General features: G+C 46.6%; 3 protein-coding genes across 3 annotated transcripts; all 3 read left to right on the plus strand.

Moving 5' to 3' along the window:
* The first annotated feature begins 2,967 nt into the window (after positions 1 to 2,967).
* Positions 2,968 to 3,924, plus strand: LOC129335748 (olfactory receptor 5V1-like). Its single transcript, XM_054988542.1, has one exon. The coding sequence runs from the start codon at positions 2,968 to 2,970 to the stop codon at positions 3,922 to 3,924; it is 957 nt and encodes a 318-aa protein (XP_054844517.1).
* Positions 3,925 to 13,826: 9,902 nt separating this feature from the next.
* On the plus strand, positions 13,827 to 14,768 carry LOC129335916 (olfactory receptor 1F1-like). Its single transcript, XM_054988792.1, has one exon. The coding sequence runs from the start codon at positions 13,827 to 13,829 to the stop codon at positions 14,766 to 14,768; it is 942 nt and encodes a 313-aa protein (XP_054844767.1).
* Positions 14,769 to 24,722: 9,954 nt separating this feature from the next.
* Positions 24,723 to 25,673, plus strand: LOC129335749 (olfactory receptor 5V1-like). The gene has a single exon (XM_054988543.1). The coding sequence runs from the start codon at positions 24,723 to 24,725 to the stop codon at positions 25,671 to 25,673; it is 951 nt and encodes a 316-aa protein (XP_054844518.1).
* The last annotated feature ends 284 nt before the right edge of the window (positions 25,674 to 25,957 follow it).

A 25,957-nucleotide genomic window follows, 5' to 3' on the forward strand; every position in this document is an offset into this window, starting at 1 on the left:
ATTTTTCAGAGGACAGTTAGCTTCCATTTTAGTATCCTTTATTTGACTGTCCACTCATTTGACAAATGCACTCTCAAGACAAGCTAATCTGCCACATAGGGAGGCAACATTTTCTTTCTCTTCCATACTATGTTCCTCAGTGATCTTAGGCTCCACTGATTGGCAGAAATTATTATATACCTTAGAGGATGATCTACCCAACTGCTTTGCCTTCCTGCATGCCTTAGCTTCATTTTCTTCTTCCATAGAACGAATTTTATACAATATCTTTGAATAAGTGATAGAGGTTTTATCTCCATTACTTAAACAATCCCTCAAATTGAGTTGCATAGTAAGAACTTCATCCCAGCATCCACGGATAAATTGTTTTATCAGGGGCAAATCACTCTTGTCCCGCCAATCCTCTCCCTATTTTCCTCCAGCAGCAATTCAGTTTATATAAATTCATAAATATAAATATTCTGAGGACTTTTCTGCATTCTTTTGATAAGTCTCCAAAAACTGTGCGTATAAATCATCTGCAGTTGCAGTACACCCAAAAGCGTTCTCTAGTTCTGCTAAGCAATCCTGTGCTGTGGCACAATTTCCTGCATGTAAAGCTACATTCAGAGCAGGAGGCAAGAGGCTCGCCAACAATTTGCACTTCTTCCCAGTGGCAGATATCTCAGAATCTTCTAATAATTGTTGTATTTGCCATCTCCGTGTATCAAAATCTAGTTTTCCTACAGGTTTTGGCATTTTCCCAGAAAAAACATTTTAATCTATAAGAAGCATGATTATAACTACTTTCTTCTGCTGCTAATGATTTTATAACATGCTTCACAACCATTTTATGTACTCCTTCAGGTACCTGCACAGCCACAGTGGGTGGAATAAGAAAGAGCTCTTTGCTAGGATTTTCCTCCACTATTAAATCTCTACTAACTGTTGTAGAGCCAAATGCCCTTTCTGCTGTCTCCCCTGACTTGGACAGGTTACTTGTACACTTCTCATTCTTTTGTGGAGTACTATGCTTTAAGCTTTGCTTAATGGGTGTTATTACCCACTGATTTTCTAACTTACAGGTATTACAGGCTTTTGCCAATAACTGGGCAGAGAATTTCTCTTCAAACTCACACAATACCATTCCTACTTTGGCACCAGGCATCCTTTTATATTTGCTGACGGTACCATAGTTACTTAAGGAACATTCCACATCTGTATCAGACACAGTTGACAATACTCCACTCAGCCTAACAGAGCGATCTGGATCCAATTTGTACAGTTTACACAGTTCCATTTTAGCTGAGATAATACCGCGTTGCTTAAGAATAGTAAAATATATAAATGCTAAGATCACAAGGCAGCACTGTCCCTGTTCGGGCGCCAAAATATTTCGTAACCCATTTTGTTCAAGGAACAACATCAAATGAATAGATATATCTAATTTTTTTATTAATAAATTTTATTAAACAATAACAACATTTTAATACATATAACAACTTGATATAAGTAATGACTTGGTACATGGAGAATAAATTACAATCATATTGTCGGGCTAACATGTAAATATTATTTATAGCATAACATTTTTATAAGTATAGCACAATACAGCGATAAGTTTCAGTTTGAATGTATTGTTGTGGCATTAAAGAGTTTTGAAATATCAATCTTTACTGGTCCAAGATATTGCGATATAGAGAACTTAAAGGCTGCATATCGTTCTTTTCAATGAATTCGAAAAAGGGCATCCATTTCTCATAAAAATATGTATTTACATTAATTGAATTGGAAGATTTAATCCTATCAGTAATTTTTTCAATAATAAATTGGTCCCAAACCCGAGAGTACCACTGTGACACTGACGGAGGGAAATGGTTTTTCCAATTGAGGGCTATTAGCGATTTTGCTGCGTTTAAAAGACTTGTAATAAGTTGTCGATAAATGTTTGGGATTTGAACCTCATGCCATAGGTCAAGAAATATTAATTTTGGATCCATTGGAATTTTGTATGATGTTATATTTTTTATTTGTTCTATGATATCTCCCCAAAATTTATATATAACGTCACAGATATATCTAATTTGAGAACTGGGAGAGTTCATGTCTATGACAGTGTGATCCCACCTTGTGACACTTGCATTTATAAAAGATTACAATGAACAAACTTGAAAAGAGAAAACATCTTATTTGGAACAACACAATAATAGAGCATATGCAACAATCATGTAACAAAACAGGCCAGTTTTGCTCAAACAGACCCAGGTCTCAGTCATTCTGACATCTTCTAGCCAGTCCCTTGAAATGCAGCCACTTGTAGTTGTGCTCTGCGTAGAGATGCCTTCTGTTCTTCACAGGAGTCGACAACATTAATAGAGAGTTCATAGAAAGGAGTGCTTCTGAGGCGAGAGGGCTTCTCCCTGCAGTTTCAGGCCCTCCAGTCTCTCAGGGAAAATTGCGCCTTTTTTTCCTTATAAGGAATACCCCAACTCTTTATCTCCCTCTAGTAGACAAGGGTTACACAAGCACTGAAAAGGGCCACAGGAATATCTCTGGAAGTACCATGCAAATAAACAAAATGGAAACAACTGAGGAATACCGCCCCCACTTTCTAACAGTGGATTTGGGTTACAGACAGGAGGACAACCAAGTGAGGAGAGGGTCATAAAAAGCACAGGCAGGGGAGGGGTCAGCCCTTACAAGTGGAGGAGACAGTCCCGGGTCAGGGAGGTCAGAGCAGAGACCTGGCCTTTGGCCCTTAGGAGATCATCAGGGATTTTGCTGAGGGGGATTTCAGAGGAGTGCAGAGGGCCAGAACCAGAAGCCCCATATCAATATCCATTTGGGGCACTATTCCAAGAACCCCACTTCTTCCACATGACTTCAGTGGGCATCAGGCCATCTGGAGGGATGCCAAATACCCTTTCCATGCAAGGCATCTTCTCTCAGTTGATTATTTTCTCCTTACAGGTGGGTTCAGAGCTCTCGATGGGAGTGTGGAATCAGACACGAGTGGTGGAATTCGTCTTCCTGGGATTCTCTGGCATTCCATACGGCCACATCTACCTCTTCCTGGTATTCTTAGCCATTTACACGGTCACTGTGCTGGGGAACCTCATGATTTTTACTCTGATTCAACTGGATTCCAGCCTTCATAGCCCCATGTATTACTTCCTCAGCCACCTCTCCTGCTTAGATATTTGCCTCTCCTCCGTCACAGTCCCTAAGATCCTGGTGAACTTCTTGTGCCAGCGACAGACCATCACCTACAACCAGTGCATGGCACAGATGTTCTTTGTGATGTCTTTCACGGGGACGGAGGCTGCGCTGCTGGCTGTCATGGCCTATGACCGCTATGCTGCCATCTGCAAACCTTTGCATTACTCCCACCTAATGAAATCCAAGGTGTGTACCGTACTGGCCTTTGCCACTTGGGTGTGGGGCTTCGTAGACTCCGCTTTCCATACAGCTCTGAGCTCTAACTTATACTTCTGTGGAGTCAACCAGATTCATCACATCTTCTGTGATCTCCCCCCATTGATGAAAATTTCTTGCAGTGATACACACATCAATGAAATGGCCATCCGCATAGCAAGCCTATTTGTGGGTGGGGGACCCTTCCTCTTCATCATCTTCTCATATTTCTTCATCCTGTCCTCCATCTTGCACATCCGTTCTACCCATGGCAAACGCAAAGCTTTTTCCACCTGCGCTTCTCACATCGTTGTCGTTATCATTTATTATGGAAATGCATTAATTAACTATAACAGGCCAAGCGCTGGGTACTCCTTAGAGATTGACAGTCTTGTTTCCACCCTCTTCTGCATTATGACCCCTATGCTCAACCCCCTCATCTACAGCCTTCGGAACAAGGAAGTAAAAGGAGCCTTGAAGAAGGTTGTAGAAAGACAGAAGGAGTCTAAACATCACCGCGCTCTAAGTTAGGGCAAGTGGGAGACATTTTGTCGTACCTGTCAGTATTGTTCCCCTTGGGAGCTACTGGCTGCCGGTTTTTGTGATCTCTGGTGTTAACTTTACTTTTAATTTTGCTGTAATGGGACATATTGAAGCACCAAGGAAGACACAACTTCTATAGGTAAATGGAAACAAATGAAACAATGTACTGAAACGTGAGTAACACACATACAACATGCTAAGGTCAAGAGCTGAAAAAATAAGCGTCCGATTACACATTCACTGTTCTTCTGGTTCCATTGCCCCCTCTGAGGTTGGTGTGTTCATGATGTGCTATGAAACGCGGCACTGCCCATCTTTCTAACAAAAACAACCCCATGGGAAGGCGAAAAGCTGTTTTGTTTTATGTGCACAACAACCATTATTGTTGGAACACCACAGAGTCTCTGGATTTAATCCAGGAAGAGTTATGCCCTCTGCAGTCCTCCCAGTAAGTGGCTCCTTTTGCAGGCCTGGTTAGCTGCCTCATAGAATCATAGACTCATAGGGTTGGAAGGTATCTCTAGAGTCATCTAGTCCAACCCCCTTGCACAATGCAGGAAATTCACAACTACCCCCCACTCCGACTGTCCCAGTGCCCCTTGCTCCATCCCCAGAAGATGGCAAAACACCACCAGGATCCCTAGCCAAACTGGCCAGGGGAAAATTACTACCTGATCCCAAGGTGGTGATTGGACTTACTCTAGGCATGTAAGAAGGGGCCACAAAAACCAAGCACTGACGTAACCCTTCCTGCCCTCCCCCACAAGATCTACCCAGGTTCACAGAATCAGCATTGCTGTCAGATGGCCTTCTAGCCTCTGCTTGCAAACCTCCAAAGAAGGAGAGCTCACCACCTCCCGAGGAAGCCTGTTCCACTGAGGGACTCCTCTAACAGTCAGGAAGTTCTTCCTGATGTTTAGCTGAAAACTCTTTTAATTTCAAGCCGTTGGTTCTGGTCTGACCTTCTAGGGCAATGAAAACAACTCCAAACCATTCTCTATATGACAGCCTTTTAAGTACTTGAAGATGGTTATCATATCACCTCTCAGTCTTCTCCTCTCCAGGCTAAAGCTTCCGAGCTCTTTCAACCTTTCCTCATAGGACTTGGTCTCCAGGCACCTCACCATCTTCATTGCCCTCCTCTGGACACGTTCCACCTTGTCTATATCCTTCTTAAATTGTGGTGCCCAAAACTGAACACAGTACTCTAGGTGAAGTCTGACCAGAGCAGAGTAGAGCGATACCATCACTTCTAATGATCTGATACAGCCCCAAACCGCATTTGCCTTTTTAGCTGCCACATCACACTGCTGACTCATGTTCAGTGTGTGGTCTACTAAGACCCCTAGATCCTTTTCGCACATACTACTACCAAGACAAGTCTCCCCCATCTTATAATTATGCCTTTGATTTTTCTTACCTAAATGCAGAAATTTGCATTTATCTCTGTTGAAATTAATTTCACTTGCAGTCAGCTGTCAACAGGCTTTCTGAAAACCAGAACACAACCCACAGCACACAACCTTTATTAGGGCCAATCAAATGACACATTTCAGGGATTCAGGACAGGTTGCAAATTGGGGGAGAAAACTAAGGACAAAACTCCTAGGCCAACCCACTGATTGTTAATGCATTCTGGACAGCTCCCTGGGTATAACTTATGCGTCTATCCCCTGGCATGGTGAGACGTGTTCAATGCCAATCCTCTGAGCTCCCAACCATTACCCCTCCCTCCCTGGGGGGTTCCAGCCCAGGAGCACCTCCAAGGCCCCCAGGCCAAGTCAAGGATTCTCCCTTCCAGGCAGCATCAGCTGCACAGAGACCTGCTCGAGGGCATCAGAGATTTCATGCTGGAGGCAAAGAGGGGCTTTCCAGACCTATTGTAGGTCTCACATTTTGGGGCCAGCATGCAGCAGCATCCTGAAAACTTTAGGCTGAGCCACTCTCTTCTTGAAGGCAGGATGAACAGGAGCTGGAAGCCTAGAGGAGCAGGGATCCAACCTTGACTGTGCCCAGGTGAGTAGGGTTTTTGGGCCAGCTGCACTTCCAGTTGCTGGGCAATCCCCCTCTCAGTGTCACACTGAACTACTCATTCTCAGGGTTTGTTCCGATCTGAAAATCTCCCCTTAGAATGGAATAGAGACTGCGCTTATTTTTCCCAGGATGGTGAAATATACTGGAAGGAAGTTTGTGTCTTTGCCACTTGGGCAGCTTGAGCAAATGTAACCAGTGTTGTGCCCCAATAAAATACCAACGAAATACACAGTTATTAGTTGCTTGTAATCCCACGGTGCTTTCCAAAGTAAAGTAAGCCGTGAATTCTGCTCCAAGGATGGTGCAATGAAAATAAAAGCAGTGGGGAAGATGAGGGAAGGGAGCAGAGGGAAGGGAGGAGAGGGAGAGGCGAGAAACAAGCTCATTTGCCAGAATATTTAGATCCGGAGGAGTTAGCTGTGTTAGTCTGTATTTGCAAAATAGTAGAGTCCAGTAGCACCTTTAAGACTAACAAACTTTATTGTAGCATAAGCTTTCGAGAACCACAGCTCTCTTCATCAGATGCATTGTTATCTGATGAAGACAGCTGTGGTTCTCGAAAGCTGACAATGCCTCTGACGAAGAGAGCTGTGGATTTCAAAAGTTTATGCTATAATAAAGTTGATTAGTCTAAAATTTGCTACTGGACTCTTTACTATAATGAATATTTAGGATCTATTGTACAGTTTTCCAAGTAACCATTAAAATAATCTCAGGCACAACAGAGGTCCTCTTTGTGTCCCACGATACTGTAAAAGGCTGAACTGCTGCTAGTCGTCCTGAAAACAGGTGAATGAAACATGTGTGTTGACTGGTGTGCTCTTTGGAGCGCCAGGCTTAGCTGCAACCTCCCAGCAAGCTCACGCTCTGTGATGTCAAGTATAATAACCCTATGGAATCTGGATCCGTGTGGTCACTAAGAGTAGGACCAGTGACCACAGGGAGTTCTTCCCTGCTCCAAATCTCAACTGAGCTGCAAACTTGAGCAAACCACTCCCTTGCAGCCTTTGTAGCCCCCCTGCACATCTGGAGTAGGGGGAGAATGGGTCCTTACCAGGCCCTTGTTGGGATTGCAACATGCAAAACATTTAGCTCTCCTCTCATTGCTAGGACTCAAGGAAAAAGAGCAGAAACTTTCTGCTTCTTTTCAGTGATGCTCAAGAAAAGCCCTTTGGTGCCTGGCCAGCCCGTGTAGGATGTGGTCCTGGGAGGTGTCTCCGGATCTGGAACCAGAGACTCAAAAGGACATGGACGGGGAGAGCTTTGTGCTTCATCTAAGAGTGGCAAGCGAGGCAGTGCAGGAATACAGGGAGGGTAATCTCAGAGTCAGCAGCACAGGAGAGGAGAGGGGTTGGCTAGGAGCATGCTGGACGGAAGCAAGGTTGTTGAGGTGCAGCCAGGACATCCCAGACAAATGGAGGCAGCCATCATCAAGGTGGCCAGAGCCTGAGCCAGATTTTTATCCATAGTGGTTGAAAGGGTCGTTTTATTTGGCAATGTAAAGAAAGGAGGAACGGGAATCAGAATCAAACTAAATCTGAGCAGCCAAAGTGAGAAGAGTTATTAGTCGTTGGGTTTAGAAGACAGACTTGTCCCTCGCTTTGTACTATTTGATAAAGCCAGTGATTCAAGCCTGTTTTATGGTGAGACCAGTCATGTATATGGAGTAAATACAGAACAGAAAGCTCGTGGGGGGACAGAGGAGAAGCCCAGTCCAGGGCACCAGCCTACGAAGCCTGAGGGGCAATCTCAGACTGGCAAGTGGAGGGGCAGGACCGGAGGAAGGGAGGGAGGGAGTGCCTGGGTGCTGCTGGGTGTCTTCGGGGTGCAGGTGGTGCTGGAAGTCGTGGCCAGAGTGTCGGACTACGATCTTCGATCCAGAGGAGCTGGCCGTGTTAGTCTGTAGCTGCAAACGAGTAAAGAGTCCAGCAGCAACTTTAAGACTAGCCAACTTTAGTGTAGCACTAGTTTGATACCCGTGCTTCACTACAGTATTTAACTACTTTTAATCCAGTTATAATATTTATGGGTAAGTAACGTTTTTGGCTTGTTGGGGGGGGGGCAGGTTGAGTTGGTTTTGTAGTATAATAGCACAGTACCCGAGCATCACAAAAGTGTTTGAATAAAGCGAAGCATGTTGATGCCTAAAACTGATGAAGTGAATTTCAAAATGTAACATTTATTGAAGAGATTTTTAAAAGGAAAAGATTGTAGTGCAGTAAATAAAGTGAAAAATATGTACAACCTTATTTTTCTACTGAAGGACCTCTTTGTAGACCTCATTGGTGATTTCCCCCCACTTTGGAGCCCCCACCTTGAAGAGAACCTTGTGGGCTGGGAAGCCAGGAGGGTTGAGCATGTTGAGGAACTCCAGAGGGTAGTGGACTGCATCATCCATTTGCACCACTGAGTCCTCAGATCTGTACTCCATTCCTACCCCTTCAAGGGAGTTAAGTTGTGTTTCATTAATTATGGCAGCCTTGTCTTTCTGGGGGGGGTCAGAATGGCACGCTTGCACAGCCCGTCCATGGACTACTCCCTGATAGTGGTGATATCAGGGTATATCGTGGCTGTTAGGTCTGCTAGGGTTGTCACTACTGTGCCCAGGCCTGCAGGGATGGTCACCTTTCCCTTGTACTTGGGACTTGCTGGTACTTGCCCGCTGCTGCTCAGTGCACTCCAGGAGTATGATGTGCATACTTCTTTGCCGCATCTCTAAGTTGCTCCCTCCTTTTAGCATCGGTATATCTTGTACAACGTCTGCCAGGAGGCTTCTTGGGGGCAGTAAGAGGTGATGGCTGCAAGAGGTGTGAGGTGGAGTTGGACTGAGGGAGGGGTGGTGTGGAGGGCCCTTCAGCAGGTTCATGTAAGAGGTTCATATTGAAATGGCCCCTAGAAAGGCTGTGCACCATCTCCCCATGAACATTTAAAAACTCCGCTGCCGTACTAACTTTTATATAAAATCCCTTTTCAGAAATCTTGTACTGTCTTTCTTCAACTGTCTGCAGTTTCCTTGACCTAATTTTTATCTCAACACACAGTTTCACAGCTGACCCATCAGCCTCCCAGACACACAGGAAAGCCAGGCCCCACAGGGAGATTGGAAACCCTAAAGGGGAGGTGTATTTTTACCTCAGGACACGTTCAATTACTGGGAGTCATTGAATGGGTCCTGAGTACTGCGTGTGTCCTGCATACTGTTTAGAATGTTGGGATGATGACCAATCAAGGCTGCATATGCAAATGACCTCAGGGCAGATTCGGTTTCGTTTTCACAGCCATGTCGGACGCTCCTCTTCGCTGGCTCGAGAGGAAGCGCCCGAGCACCCTGTCCGGGCGGCTGATCTGCGAAGATTAGCCCCCAAAACTCCCAGTGAGGGAGGCTGGGTCCGGGACGCTGCGGGAAGAGCCCCCCGGAATCAATGCGGGGGGTTAATTGCCCGTTTGTCCCTACGGAGGCCGGCGGACGTGCGCGGTGCCTCGAGTGCTGCCGGGCCATGGAAAACGGCAAAGAGCAGAACTAGGCGAGAGCCTACAAGTAAGCGAATTCCTTCTGTTATTACAAGCGTACGTGAAGGAGAGGTGGGATCTGAAGCTAAGAAGGCTCATTCTTCCCCTTTGCTGAGTTTCAAAATTCAATTGGCGCCCCCCCCCCTAAAATGGCAACAAAAAAACAAAGTCCTGCCCTTGGCAAGCCAGTTTCGGCTGCCCTAAAGGGAGAATCGCTGGAGGAAGTAGTACGGAGGGCGGTTGGTGAAGCTATAAAACCCTTTGTTGACAAGCTGAATGAAACAGATCAAAGGGTGGGCTTAATTGAGAGCGAAGTGAAAACCATCAAGGAAGCAGCGGGGGGGCAGAGAAGTCTGCTCGGGAAAGTGCGTCACTCGTGAAGGCTACGAATAAAGAGCTTAAACTGGTGGAGAATCAGTTGATCGGGCTACAAGTGGAACGAACACAGACAATTTTGCGCCTCCAGAATGTGAAAGAGGAGGAAAACGAGGATTTACGGGGTCTTGTCTCGGAACTACTGGCGACACCCACGAGGGCAACTAAAGAAGAAGTAAAAAGCGTCATTTTGGAAGCCCGTCGGGCTACTTCAAAATATGCAATGAAGCGTCAGTTGCCGCGCGAGATCATCATCAATTTTTCATCTAAGAGGATCCGGGACACTATCCTATATAATTCATACAATGCGGATTTGGACTGTTTGGGTAATAAAGTTAAGATATTGAAAGACGTCCCATTTCTAGTTCGGAAAAGACGTTTTAAGTATAAAAAGTTCGCAGCTCTTCTGAGAGAACGTGGAATAAAGTACAAATGGTTATTCCCGGAAGGAATCTGGTTCAGTCACAAAGATCAAGCCTTTAAGATATTATCAGAAGATCAACTAAGGGATTTTGAGGACAGAAATCCAGGATTCCAGTGCACCAAGCAAGACGAAAAGGAGAAGTCTGAGGGGGAGGGGGAGGAAACGAGCACTGCGGCTGCAGCTGCTCAGAAAGAACTGCGTCCGGGACCCAGGAGGGGAAGAAAAATTTAATTTGAAATTAAACTGTAATTTGCATTTAGTAAGGTCAACCACTCCATCAATATAACATAAAGCTTTAACTTTTGAATAATGGCAGTATGAAGGGAAAACATTTTGTGTAGTATAGCTGTTGCATGTTGTAGTTGTTGTGGTTTTTTTCCTTTTTCCCCTTGATCCCTTTCTTCCCTTTGTATTGTTAGTTAATGTAGTTAATAAAAAATAAAAAATGTCAAAAAAAAAAAGCAAATGACCTCAGGGCAGAGTGGCTGAGTTGGCAGTTGGCGGGGGGGGGGGAGGGAATGAGCAGCCACCCAGCCACACAGGGAAGCTGTATCCCTATGGGAAAACACTTTTTACCCCCTTAGAGGGTGAATTTCTGAAAATCTCTTCTTAGTGAGCCTCTATACCACAAAAGGAACGTCCTCCCCAAATTTCAAGTTTCTAGTTTCAGGGGTTTGGGCTGGGCATTGATGAGTCAGTCAGGACACTTGTCTTTATATATATAGATAGGCCTTCGAGAACCATAGCTATCTTCTGCATCTGATGAAAGGAGCTGTGGTTCTCGAAAGCCTATGCTACAGTAAAGTTAATTAGTCTTAAAGGTGCTACTGGACTGTGATCTGGAAGACTTGCATTCAGATCCTCAGACATGAAGTCTTGTGGGTGGCCTTGGGCCACTCATCTCCATCTCATTATGTGCATTTACTCAGCATTTTCTGTTCAACATACTAAAAATTTAACTTTACAACTGATCCACTCCAACAGTAGCCATTCTTATCTGTTGTGAGGGTGAAAGAGGGAGGATAGAGTCATATAAGTAACTCTGAGCTCCTTGGAGAAAGCGTGGCATAAAATGTTCCCGACAGGAAGGCAGATGGAATTTAAATTACTCTTTTAGAGAGAGGGTGTAATGAAAGCACTGAAAAGGGCCAGAGGAATATCTCTGGAAGTACCATGCAAATAAACAAAACGGATGGTTGTTGTGGATTTTCTGGGCTGTATAGCCGTGGTCTTGGCATTGTAGTTCCTGACATTTCGCCAGCAGCTGTGGCTGGCATCTTCAGAGGTGTAGCACCAAAAGACAGAGATCTCTCAAAAAGAGTCCAGTAGCGATTCGGTTTCGTTTTCTCGGCCATGTCGGACGCTCCTCCTCGCAGGTCTGAGAGGAAGCGTCCAAGCAGCCTGACCGGGTGGCTGATCTGCAAAGATTAGCCCCCAGGACTCCCAGGGAGGGAGTCAGGGTCCGGGACACTGCGGGAAGAACCCTCTGGCAAATCCATGCAGGGGGTAAATTGCCCGTTTGTCCCCAAGGAGGCCGGCAGACGTGCGCGGCACCTTGCGTGCTGCCGGGCCAAGGAAAACGGCAAAGAACAGGACTAGGCGGAAGCCTGTAACTAAGCGAATCCCTTCTGTTATTACAAGCGTATGTGAAGGAGTGGTGGGATCTGAAGTTAAGAAGACTCGGATTTCTTCCCCCTCTCTGAGTTTCAGAAGGTTGGCGGTCCCCCCGCCCTAAAATGGCAGCGAGAAAGCAGAGTCCCACTTTGGGCAAGTCAATCTCGGCTGCCCTGCAGGGAAAAGCGGAGTCGCTCGAGGACTTGGTCAAAAGGTCGGTTATCGAAGCCATAAAACCCTTCGTTGACAAGCTGAATGAAACAGATCAAAGGGTGGGCTTAATTGAGAGCGATGTGAAAGCCATTAAGGAAGTAGTGGGGGGGGGCAGAGAAGTCTGCTCAGGAAAATGCGTCACTCATGAGAGCAATGAACAAGGAGCTAAAGCTGGTGGAAAACCAGCTGATCGGGCTGCAAGTGGAACGAACACAGACTGTTTTGCATCTCCAGAATGTTAAAGAGGAGGAAAACGAGGATCTAAGGGAGCTTGCCTCGGAATTATTGGCGTCACCCGCGAGGGCAACTAAGGAAGAGGTAAAAAGCGCCATTTTGGAAGTCCGTCGGGCTTCTTCAAAATATGCAATGAAGCGGCAGCTGCCTCGTGAGATTTTTATTGAGTTTTCATCTAGGGTCCGAGACACTATCCTATTTAACTCATATAATGCGGACTTGGACTTTCTGGGAAATAAAGTCAAGATACTGAAGGACGTTCCATTTCTAGTTCGGAAAAGAAGATTTAAGTACAAAAAGCTCGCAGCTCTCCTGAGGGAACGGGGGATAAAGTATAAATGGCTATTTCCGGAAGGAATTTGGTTTAATTATAAAGATCAAGCTTACAAGATAAACTCAGAGGATCAGCTAAGGGATTTTGTGGACAAAAATCAAGAATTCGGGCAAGATACCATGCAAAATGAAGAAGACTCGAAGCCTGAAGGGAGGGGGGAGGCAGCGAGCGCAGTGGCTGTAGCTGCTCAGAGAGAACTGCGTCCGAGGCCTAGGAGGGGGAAGAAGAAGATTTAATATGGGTTGTATTTTGTATTTTGTAAGGTCAACCACTCCTTCATTACTTTATGAAGGTTTAAATTTTTAACTATGGCAGTATGAAGGGAAAACATTGTAGTGTAGTGTATATTGTTTGTATGTTACCTCCCCCCCTTTTCCAGCCCTCCTTCCCCTTTTCTTTCTTCTTTCCCTTTTCCCCTTTCCTAGTACTTTTGTAGGTTTTTTTGTAGGTTTTTGTCTTAGATATTAAAAAAAAAAAAAAAGAGTCCAGTAGCACCTTTAAGACTAACCAATTTTATTGTAGCATAAGCTTTTGAGAATCACAGTTCTCTTCGTCAGATGCATGGAGGGCCAAGAGAAACTGTTGGCCCTCCATGCATCTGACGAAGAGAACTGTGATTCTCGAAAGCTTATGCTACAATAAAATTGGTTAATCTTAAAGGTGCTACTGGACTCTTTTTGATTTCGCTACTACAGACTAACACGGCTAACTCCTCTGGATCAGAGATCTCTCAGTGTCACAAAACGGAAACAACTGAGGAATAGCCCCCCCCCTTCTAACAGTGGATTCCAGTTACGGACAGGAGGACAGCCAAGTGAAGAGAGGGTCATAAAAACCTCAGGCAGGGGAGGGGTCAGCCCTTACAAGTGGAGGAGACAGTCCCGGGTCAGGGAGGTCAGAGCAGAGACCTGGCCTTTGGCACTTAGGAGATCATCAGGGATTTTGCTGAGGGGGATTTCAGAGGAGTGCAGAGGGCCAGAACCAGAAGCCCCGTATCAATATCCATTTGGGGCACTATTCCAAGAACCCCACTTCTTCCACATGACTTCAGTGGGCATCAGGCCATCTGGAGGGATGCCAAATACCCTTTCCATGCAAGGTGTCTTCTCTCAGTTGATTATTTTCTCCTTACAGGTGGGTTCAGAGCTCTCGATGGGAGTGTGGAATCAGACACGAGTGGTGGAATTCGTCTTCCTGGGATTCTCTGGCATTCCATACGGCCACATCTACCTCTTCCTGGTATTCTTAGCCATTTACATGGTCACTGTGCTGGGGAACCTCATGATTTTTACTCTGATTCAGCTGGATTCCAGCCTTCATAGCCCCATGTATTACTTCCTCAGCCACCTCTCCTGCTTAGATATTTGCTTCTCTTCCGTCACAGTCCCTAAGATCCTGGTGAACTTCTTGTGCCAGCGACAGACCATCTCCTACAACCAGTGCATGGCACAGATGTTCTTTGTGATGTCTTTCACGGGGACGGAGGCTGCGCTGCTGGCTGTCATGGCCTATGACCGCTATGCTGCCATTTGCAAACCTTTGCATTACCCCCACCTAATGAACTCCAAGGTGTGCACCGTACTGGCCTTTGCCACTTGGATTTGGGGCTTCCTAGATTCCGCTGTCCATACAGCTCTGAGCTCCAACTTCGACTTCTGTGGAGTCAACCAGATTCATCACATCTTCTGTGATCTCCCCCCACTGATGAAAATGTCTTGCAGTGATACACACATCAATGAAATGGCTGCCCGCATAGCAAGCTTGTTTGTGGGTGGGGGACCCTTCCTCTTTATCATTTCTTCATATTTCTTCATCCTGTCCTCCATCTTACACATCCATTCTACCCATGGCAAATGCAAAGCTTTTTCCACTTGTGCTTCTCACATCATTGCGGTTATCATTTATTATGCAAATGCACTAACAAACTATAACAGACCAAGCGCTGGTTTCTCCTTGGAGACTGACATTCTTGTTTCCACCCTCTTCTGCATTATCACCCCTATGCTCAACCCCCTTATTTACAGCCTTCGGAACAAGGAAGTAAAAGGAGCCTTGAAGAAGGTTGTAGAAAGCCTAAACATCACCACACCATAAGTTAGGGCAAGTGGGAGACACTTTGTCGCACAAAGCCTCTTCTACCTCTGCATGCACTAAGAAGCCCATCCCCTCCACACCTCATTTTGAAGGTGATTGTGGTCACACCACGTTAAACACATGCATTTAATGTTCATGTTAGCAGACCCTCAAAAAGGCCAAGAAATAAAAGAATGATCCAAAAGAATGGCGCAAGACATTCCAGCCTACACATCATTTGCTGAAAGCCCAGTCCTAAGCATCTCTCAGCAGAGGGAAATTAAATAGCTATGCTGCAATAAAATCTTGTTAATCTTTAAGGTGCCACAAGGCTCCTGTTTATTTCTGCTTCAGCCAGGTATCACAGCCACCCCTCCAGAAGAAGGAGCACAGAACGCATCATAGTCATCAGGTCTGCAATATTCTTCATGTTTACCAGAAGTGGGTTCAAAGGATGCGAGATTGGGGCAAGTGTGACAGAGGCTCAGGGACTGCAGGTACCAGGGAGAGCAATGCAGCCTCCTGCTCAGGCTGGTTAAGAGAAACAAGAAAAGGCCTCCCAAGATGGAGGGAGGGAGAGAACAAGAGGCGGTGGGGGGAAAGGGGCAGCAGGAGGGCTCTCCCTCCACACACAACCCTCCCACTCCTGCTGCTGGCAATGGGGTGGAAACAACCAGTTAACAATTGTCTGAGCCATAGAAACCATAGAGGATGTTGGTGCCTACCGGGATGGGCAAGCACTGGGAAAACCACCCCTACGTGGTCAGCCAAGTGGCCAAGTACCCGCTCATCCTGGGCAGTAGATGGCTGTGGGATCACAACCCCGACATCAACTGGGAAAAAGGGATGATAGTCTTTGACCGAGAATACTGTCAGAAGCATCACTGGAGATCTGAATGGGGTGAGGAAGAGCAATTTGCGCAAAACCCTCGATGAATGGTCTGTAGAAATGCGCAAAGCCCAGGAAGGATTGCAATTGCGTCCGCGTTGAGGGCGTCTGCCAATCCTGTACAGCTTTAACTTTGGCAGGATCCATTCTCAGCCCTTCCCCCGAGACATGATAGCCTAGATAATCCAGTTCCTTCTTACGGAATTCACATTTAGACAACTTGATGGGCAGTTGATGGCGCATAAGGGCTGCCAACACTTTCCAGACCGATTTTACATGAGATTCTTTATTTTCTGAATAAATTAAAATGTCATCAAGGTAAACGGCTAACTTGGAGGCCGGTCTCCTTACCACTGACGAGCTAAACTTAATTCCACCGGAATACTGAGATACGGCCCGAGCTTTTAGTGAGGAGGCGGCGCACAGACTGTGCCATTGAACTAGTTCTGGGCGAGAAGCTCCCCAAAAGAAAGTTATATTCCATGAGTCCAGCAGAACGGCAAGAACTCAGAAAGTTTATAGATAAGAATTTGGAAAGAGGCTTCATTCGCCTTGCCAGCTCCCCGCATGCGGCACCAGTGTTATTTGTGAAGAAGAAGGATGGGGGACTCAGACTTTGCACAGATTTTCGGGGCAGTAATGCTGTGTCTATGTCCAACGCCTACCCCATTCCTTTGATTCGAGACCTACTCAGTGTGGTGGTGCAGGATAAGATCTTTTCAAAATTGGATCTCAAAGATGCTTATTTTCAAGTCAGAATAAGGGAAGGGGATGAATGGAAAATCAACACCCCCTTAGGCCAATATGAATATCTCATAATGCCTTTCGGCTTAAAAGGGCCCCCCCTTCAGTTTACATGACGATGATCAATGAAGTTTTGCATGAATTTCTCTATAAGGGAGTAGTTGTTTACCTTGGTGACATTTTAATTTATTCAGAAAATAAAGAATCTCATCTCAGTCTGGTGGGGGCCAGACTGTCAACTAGCGTTTGAAAAACTGAAGGACCAATTTACTACAGAGCCGGTCCTACAGCACCCCAATGAGAATCGAGCCCTCATAGTGCAAGTAGATGCCAGTGACTCAGCCACTGGGGGGGGTCCTAATGCAAAAGGGGGAAGATAACAAAATGCGGCCATGCGCATATTTGTCCAGAAAATTTACAGACGCAGAAAGGAACTGGAGTGTGTGGGAAAAGGAGGCGTTTGCAGTAAAAGTAGCTCTCACCACTTTTTAAACTGCTCCTGGTGCTGCTTGCAAGCAGTGCCGGGTGTGCTTTAAAACCCCTTGCTCCTGGCAGGGAAGTCCCTGCCCGTCAGCTGGAGCAAGGAGGGATAAAGCACTCCCTAATTTAATTTAATTTAATTTATTGGATTTATACTCCGCTCTTCCCACATCAGCGGGCTCCTGGCGCCACTTGCAAGCAGCACCGGGAGTGCTTTAGCACCCCCCTTGCTCAAGATCCTGGAAGTGGCCCCATAGACCCATGAACCTGTCCACAGTTCGTGGAAGTTCATGGTCCGCCTGGTCCGTGAAACTCCACAGACCATGGATTGACAGCCCATGATCTTTTCCTGGTCCATGCCTACTTCTAGCTTCAGCCCTCCAAGCTGGACAGAAAACTCATCACATGCAGCAACGCTTGCAACAACACTTTTACTTCAGGTGTGTGGAAGTCCAACTTTTGTGCTGGTGAATGAGCCCAGCTGCTTCAGGCTGCCTCTGAATATGAAGGCTCCTTTTAGTCACCATGGCTAGCATCGATGGACCTCTCCTCCTTGAACCCCCTTTTAAATCCATCTATGCCTGCACCCATCCCTGCATACACTGGCAGTGAATTCCACAATGTAATTGCTCGTTGAGAAAAGAAGTATTTCTTTTTGTCTGTCCCGAACCTATTGCTCACCAACTTCATTGGCGTAATGAATGCATAATTTTATACACCTCTGTTGTGTCCCCACCCCAGACAACTTTTTTTGAGACTACAGCCTTCCCGTAACAATTCTCTCTTTAATAACAGTTTCTTTTATTTACCTGGGACAGATGTTAGGCTAAACTGGTCTGTAATTCCCTGGACCCTTTCTGGGCCTTTTTAAAAAAAAAATCGGTGTGACATTTGCTAGTTTCCAGTCATCTGGCATGGAGGCTGATTTTAGCAACAAGTTTTCATTTTGCCTACAAGTAGTATGCAGAGACTTCATTCATCTCCCCATCTTCCCTAAGCAATCCTTTTATTCTTTTATCATCCAAAGGCCCAACTGCCTTCCTAGCCCATTTCCTGTTCCTGATATATTTCTAAAAATGATTACTGTTTGCATTTAGTTTTTTGTTTATTTAAAACATTTATTAGCCTCCTTTCTACCCTGCAGGAAGTCAAGGCGGATTAATGTTTTTGTCCATGTATTCCTCAAATTCTCTTTGTGCTTGCTTTATTATCAGCTTACATTTGTTTTGCCAGATCTTATCCTCTTTTCTTTTCACCAGTTTGGGGGGACCTTTCACTCTCAAAACAAAGTTCCAGGCAGCCACTCCTGCCCCCAGTACCACGGCAGGCCAGTCCCAGACACCATACCTACTTGAAGTTCTTGCACTAATCCAACGACAATGGGTGAGAGCATGCATGCACCAGTTTGTCCCTTGCCCCACTGGCCTCTGTAGCAGGGTTTTCACACTGCTAGTAACTGCTAGGCCCTTTACAGCTTTCCCCCCAATTAGGCCCATACCACCACTCCAGCCATCATGCTCCCAACCCCACTGTATCTCTAGACTGGAGCAGTCTATACACAGGTAGGTGTCCCTTTTGCTCACAGAGGTCACACGACTCAGCACCTTCATCCCTCCCTAGAAGAGCCAGCTGAGGGGATATTCGGTCCCTTCAGGGTGGCTTGGCAGGCAGTTGTTCTGGGGCCAGGTGGCTCTCTTTGGCCACGTGACTCCTTCCGTGTCTGGGGGGGGCCTGGGGGGCCAATTGCTGCTCTTTCCTGGCTTCACAAGGAACCTTGATTTTCAGCTAAGCCAGGAATTCTTGTTCCTATGATCATACAGGAATGCAGGGCTGACTTTTCACTCTGCCAGATAAGCCTCTTTTTATAAAAAAAATTAATTCAAGTGAAAAAGTACACAAACATAAACACAACTAAACCCCCGGAGCCTCTTGTGAGCCACCGGGCATGCCTTCCCATCACTTGTCTCTCCAACTTTCCCACCGTGGCCTTGGGGTGAGAGGTTGGTATTGGAGTCTTGATAAAGCCACTTTGAATAATCTGTACTAGGACGTAGGATATATATTATTGAAAGTAAACAATAGGTCCAGTCTTTGGCAGCAACTAGTTTGCTAGAGATGATGGGATGGTGCATACTGTGCTCTCGGGCACCATTCCCAAATCCCAAGGTTCCTGGGACACTCTCCTAAAAAGCCTCCCTCAATGACACTGGGAAGCGTTCTTTCATGACCTTCCCTCCACAAAGAGAGGTGTGGATGGGACTGGAGGGCAGAGGGGTCTTGTAGTGGGACCATTTCTGCAGACCTCTTTCCCTATTGATTAATGCTGATGAGCAGGATGAGATCAACAATGGGTCAGAACCTGACCCCAAAGCAAAGTGTCATCGATAAGGCAGGACTGGGTCTGGAATCTCAGGACAGGCAGTTGGAGTCAAAAAGAAGTAGGGACAGACCTCAGACCGCCTAAGAGAGACTTATCTTGCAGGCCTGAATTCTTCTTAGCACATGCAGAATGCACTGGCAAGGAGAATTGAGGACAGGCAGGACTTCGTGGGAGAACTTTGAGAACCCGTTTGTGTTTTTCCTAGGCCATCAGGCTAAAGTACACTTTACACATTCTGGACACTTCTGTGGGTAAATTGTGTATCCCCTGAGAGGATGAGGCAACACCCGTTCAGTATAGCTCCACCAAGTCTGCTAAAAAGCCCCATGTGAGCCACCAATTCTCTGAGCTTCTGGCAATTACTCCTCTGTGGATTTCCAGTTGAGCTGCATCTCCAAGGCTCCAAGGCCAAGTAAAGCGTTCTCACTCCCAATCAACCTCAGCCTTGTGTAGCACTGGCTGCAGAGACTTGCTCTTCATGTTGGAGATGGAGGGGAACTTTCCAGTCCTGTTGTAGAGTCCACATTTGGGGACCAGCATTCACTACCACCCTGCAGGCTTCAGCCTAAGCAACTCCACTCTGACTTTGCAATCTGGCAGCTAAACAGCAAAAGACTGTGATTCCTCTAAACTGAAGAAGGAGCTGGACTGGAGAAGGCATCCATCCATCCATCCATGTTCACAGGTGAGTAGCCTTCTAGCAGAACCTTCTCATGTTTTTCTTAGCCCCACCAAAGAATTCTTCTCCGAGGACACTGCAGTCTAGGTTGAGAGTGAGGAACAAGAGAAAAAGGATGGAGAGAAGGGATGAATGGGAGGGACAGGCACTACGGGGAATGAACATGGACAAAAGTAATTGTGAAGGACGAAGCTTCATTCGGGTAGGCGTTGGATTTTTAGCAAAGAAAGCACAACTTGACCCAGATAGCTCAAGTGAACCTGATCTGGTCTGATCTCTAAAGCTAAGCAGGGTCAGCCTGGGTTAGACCTCCAACAAAGACCAGGTTTGCAGAGGCAGGCACTGGCAAACCACCTCTGTTAGTCTCTTACCATGAAAACCCCACTGGGGGGGGGGGGGTCACCATAAGTCAGCTATGACTTGAGGGTACTCTCCACCAACACCAAATAAAGCACAGCAGAATATGCTGCATAGACACACGTATGTTTAACTTCTAAGAAAAAGTTTACTTCAAAAAAATTAGGGGAAAGGTTTACAGTTTGGTGTAGTAGTTAAGAGCGGCAGGACTCTAATCTGGAGAGCCGGGTTTGATTCCCCACTCCTCCACTTGAAGCCAGCTGGGTGACCTTGGGTCAGTCACAGCCCTCTCAGAGCTCTCTCAGCCCCACCCACCTCACAGGGTGTTTGTTATGGGGATAATAATAACATATTTGGTAAACCACTCTGAGTGGGTCTTAAGTTGCCCTGAAGGGTGGTATATAAATCGAATGTCATTATTACATGGAAAGAAAACAAGAACAATTTAACTACCTCTAATATACTCCATCTTGTTCCTTTGTTCCTTCTCTTTTCTCTCTCTTTTTGACCCCTTTGCGTACGTGCAGGACAGCACTAACTATCTCCAATATATTGATTAGCCAATAGTCAATCTTAAGGTCACCTCATTAAGAATAAAACCTCTCCCACCCCCCAAGTTCTTTGGTGGGAAGAGTCTACTCTACAACTAATTGGCTCTGTGCTAAACTTGCTAATTTAGCTTACAGAAACTTCAGCTTAACCTTTTCGTGACAGAAGGAATGCCACTTGCAATGTAGGCAACAGTAGGCAAATGCTAAGGGGCCTCCTGTCCTATATCCCAAGTCCATGTAAAATAATTACAACCTGAGTGGAATGGAGGATGCCAGATTGCACAAACGTTGTTCAAACGCTCATAAACGATGAAGTGGGAACATGGACTGGAATGGAAAAAGATGGACAGAGGAAATATACAAGGCAGTCGTAGTATTTTTCCAGGAGAAGTCATGAGGGAAAAGGTACCCTTCCATCTGGTCAACTCATTACATTCAGGGAAAGAATGCAGAACCTTTGACCTTGTCAGAAATTTAAAACGGGCAGGTTGAATTATGCCTGTTTTCCCGCATGCCTAGTGTATGAAGCTGGCGTCAGACTCGCATCAGGCTGCATCTCAGCTATAGAAATAACAGGGTGACTCTGATCTTTGTCAAAATGAATCCATCAGCTGTTCAAGCATCAGGTATTCTTTGGTGCCGCAGTTCACCCCGTCACTCCTCTCTGGATATACTAGCACGCAGGAAGTTAATGGGGCACCTGATAAGAGGCTTGTAGAATTCTGCAGGGTGCAGAAAGTGGATGGAGATGATCTTTCTCCCTTCCTCATAATACTAACACTCAGAGGCCCTCGTTGAAGATGATAGGCAATCTTACTACGTAATTCTGCCAGTGTGTTCCCGATGACTCACCGGTTATCCCAGAGCCAAACTACAAGTGACGTCTTACACAGGTTGGACACTAGTTGGCTTCCCTCAAGTTTTGATGGGAAATGTAGGCATCCTGGTCTAGCAGCTGTAATGGAGAGCCAAGCTGTAAAACCAGGGCGCCTACATTTCCCATCAAAACCTGAGGGAAGCTGACAAGTGTCCAACCTGTGTAAGGCGTCACTTGTAGTTTGGCTCCCAGTGTGCAGGCATGATAGTGCGCCCCTAGCAGGGATAAGAGGCGAGTCTCCATGGCTGGCTTGCTGGCTGGCTTCCTCCCCACTGTATCTCCCATGCCTCCAGGCACCCGGTGCAGGAACACATCAGCCTGCCGGCTGCCCTCCTCCCTGCCGCACTCCCTGTGCCTCTTTCCCCAGTGAGTACTTGAGCCAGGCAAGGGGTGGAAAGGGAAAGCCTGCCTGCTCCACGCTCAGCAGCCCTGCTTGAGAAGGGGACGGGCGAGACGAGCGGGAAGGGCAAGGCGCCTGCTGCCCTCCAAAGCCCTGCTTGAGCCAGGGAGGGGGAGGGGAGGGCAAGTCCCCTGCTGACCGCTGAAGCCCTGATCCCCAGCTCCCCCTCCCATCAGCCCTCCCCAGCCCCACTTGAGCTGGGCAAGGGGGGGAGAGGTGAGCTGCCAGCCACCCTCCACAGCCCCATTTGAGCTGTCAAAGGGAGAGAAGGGTGAGCCACCTGCCAGCCTCCAAAGGCACAATCCCCAGTTTCCCCTCTGTCAACCTTCCCCAGCCTGCCCCACCTGCCAGCCCTCTCCTGCCTGTCAGTGCTCCCCAGCCCCAGCTTTCTAGAGCCCATTGTATTTTTTCCTACAATGGGCTTTGTTGCTAGTAGATTCAGAACATACAAAAGGAAATTGTGAACTTGCTGCAGGTGGACGTAGCGATGGCCACAAGCTTTTAAAAGGGGCTAGACAGACTCAAGGAGGAGAGATCCACCAGTGGCTACTAGCCAAGGGACCCTGCAGCTACCGAGGCAGCAAACCTCTGACTGCCTGTGCTGGGGGGCAGCACGAGGGGATGGCCTCAGCCTCTTCTGTCACTGGCCCTCCAGGGAAACTGGGCGGCTTCTGTACGAGATGGGACGCTGGATTAGGTTGACTGCTGCTCTGATCCAGCAGAGCGCCTCTTCTGTTCTACGTTCATGAACAGGCCAGTAACATCACATATGTTCGTCATGACCTCTGGATATTATTCAATACCATCTTAAACTTTGACCCACTGACATAACCTACCATGCCATGAACTTCATTTGCTTTCTCCACGATTTTTTACAGCCCAAAGCCATTCTAGATGCTAAATTCATTCTTTGCATTCATTCATTGACTTCAACAACTGTTTTTGGGCCCGTGCTGAGGTCACCTAACTGGAAGAACCCCCAGGTGGACTCGTGGCCTTTCCATCAGCAAGAGGTAAGTGTTCGTGGAACTTTTCAGGCTCTTTAGCTCTTCCCTGTGTGCTGAGCACCTGGGCTGATCCAGCCCTGTGAAACAACTCTCCTTACGGTACCTTCTTTTTGTTGTTCTTGTATTTTATCGCTACCGATTCCCTTGACTTGTTATCTTTGGGCTTTGAAAACGGCACTCTTGGTCGCAATCTCTGCTTCGTCTCTGACATTACTAAGGGAGGGCTACTGGTGCTCGATTCTCAGCAGCTGAGAGCTTTCTTGGCATTCCTGCGGTTGGACTATCACACTGATCTTTGGATGACCATCCTCAAGCTGCCCTTCGTCCCTTATCATGATGATCATCATCTTAATCAACAACAATAATGTTACAGGACCATTAATATTCATGGCCTTTTACAGGGTGGAAGATGGAAGGTCTCTTGACCAGAGACCCTCCAATCTAAAGCTGAAACAAAGAAAGTAGAAAAGGATTCCTGGAAGGTGAAGACCAGGGGAGGGGGAATGTGTAGGGCTTCCAGTTTCAAATGCTTCATTTCCATAAACAAGGGAGGTTAAAGTTTTGTGCTCAAGGCTTCATGGGAAAGGTGTTTTTTTTTTAGGGATTTGACCTTGTGCTTATATACCATCCTTCAGGACAACTTAATGTCACACTCAGAGCAGTTTACATAGTGTGTTATTATTATCCTCACAACAATCACCCTATGAGGTGGGTGAGGCAGAGAGAGCTCTGAAAAAGCTGCGACTGACTGAAAGTCACCCAGCTGGCTTCAAGTGGAGGAGTGGGGAATCATACCTGGCTCTCCAGATTAGAGTCCTGCCGCTCTTAACCACTGCACCAAACTGGTGGAAATGAGAGCGGTGGAGGCATGCCAACATGCTAGGAGCAGGTCTAGATACAAGTAGCAGCAAGGGGGAAAGGGGGGTGACTCTCTGGAGGAAGCAGTTCTCTGCACTGAGGAGGGTGGTGGCTCTGGAGGAGCAAAGGTTATGGGCAGAGAAAGGGGTCAATGCCAGAGAGGGAATTTGAGGAAGATGAGATCATGCTCCAGCAGTGAGAACAGAGCTGCCTAGGGGTTTATGGAGTAGCATCAAACAATGTGCACTTCTGGATAGAGCAGAGGAGATTGAGGCGTGGCCATGGAAGGCCAGAGACGGGGGTGCACCAGAGTGATCAAGAATGGAAATGAATGCGAATGTGAATAACAAAGTATCATGACTTGGAGAAAGACTCAATATGAGGAGCAAAGTCTTAGATAAAGCTAAGGCTTCATGCCTGTTCTGTGAGGAGGAGGGCGACACAGGCAATGTCTACTGAGTCAATGCGGAGAGGAGGGCTTAGGAGGAAAGAGGAAATGTTCAATGTGGGAGGGAGGGAGGGATGTGGGAGAGAGAGAGAGAGAGAGAGAGGTAGACTGCTTGAGACGGCAGTGTAAACATCCAAGTGGAAATGTCATATTCATGGAGGGCAACACTTCTTTCTCATGAAAACACACAGCTTTAGTCCACTCGAGGAATGCTACATCGACATACAGAGCTGTTGCCCATTACAGGATATAATGTGTTTTGTGCACCTATTTGTCTCTCCTTACAGGTGAATTCTGAGCGCTCGATGGGAGTGAGGAATCAGACGCGAGTGGTGGAATTCGTCTTCCTGGGCTTCTCTGGCATTCCACATGGCCACACCTACCTCTTCCTGGTATTCTTAGCCATTTACACGGTCACCGTGCTGGGGAACCTCATGATATTTACTCTGATTCAACTGGATTCCCAACTCCACAGCCCCATGTATTACTTCCTCAGCCACCTCTCCTGCTTAGACATTTTCCTCTCCTCCGTCACTGTCCCAAAAATCCTGGTGAACTTCCTATGCCAACAGCAGACCATTTCCTACAATCAGTGCATGGCACAGATGTTCTTCCTAATCTCTTTCACAGGGACAGAGGCTGTGCTACTGGCTGTCATGGCCTATGACCGCTATGCTGCCATCTGCAAACCTTTGCATTACTCCCTTCTCATGAATACCAAGGTGTGCACCATTCTCGCCTTTTCCACTTGGGTCTGGGGCTTCTTAGATTCTGCTCTCCATACAGCTCTTGGCTCAAACTTGTATTTCTGCGGAACCAACCAGATTCGTACCATTTTCTGCAATCTTCCTCCACTGATGAAAATTTCCTGCAGTGACACACAGACAAATGAAGTGGCACTAGGCATAGCAAGCCTTTTTGTGGGTGCAATTCCTTTCCTATTCACTATTCTCTCATACGCCTTCATCTTGTCCTCCATCTTGAAGATTCATTCCACCACTGGCAAGCGCAAAGCCTTTTCCACCTGCGCTTCTCATGTCATTGTGGTCATAATTTACTTTGGAAATGGATTACTGAACTACAATAGACCAAGCACGGGGTACTCCTTGGAGATAGACACTCTCATCTCTACCATGTTCTGCATAATTCCCCCGATGCTGAACCCCCTCATCTATAGCCTCCGCAACAAGGAGGTAAAGGGGGCCCTGAAGAAGGTTCTGGAAGCCAGAGGAAGTCTACACGTCACCACACTATAAGTTAGGCCAAGTGGGAGACACTTGGTGTGTCTGTCAGTATTGTTCTCCTTCGGAAATACTGATTGCAGAATTCTGATGTTAACTGTTCTCTTATTTGCTATAGCAGCAGTAGAAACGAGCAAGAGTCTAGTAGCACCTATAAGACTAACACAGTCTCTGAACAAGTGAGGTGTGACTCATGAAAACTCATACCCTACCACCAATTTTGTTAGCCTTATAGGTGCTACTACCTGACTTGGATAGGCCAGGAGAGCCTGATCTCGTCAGATCTCAGAAGCTAATAA

The sequence above is a fragment of the Eublepharis macularius genome, chromosome 9, assembly GCF_028583425.1.
Source record: "Eublepharis macularius isolate TG4126 chromosome 9, MPM_Emac_v1.0, whole genome shotgun sequence".
NCBI lineage: Eukaryota > Metazoa > Chordata > Lepidosauria > Squamata > Eublepharidae > Eublepharis > Eublepharis macularius.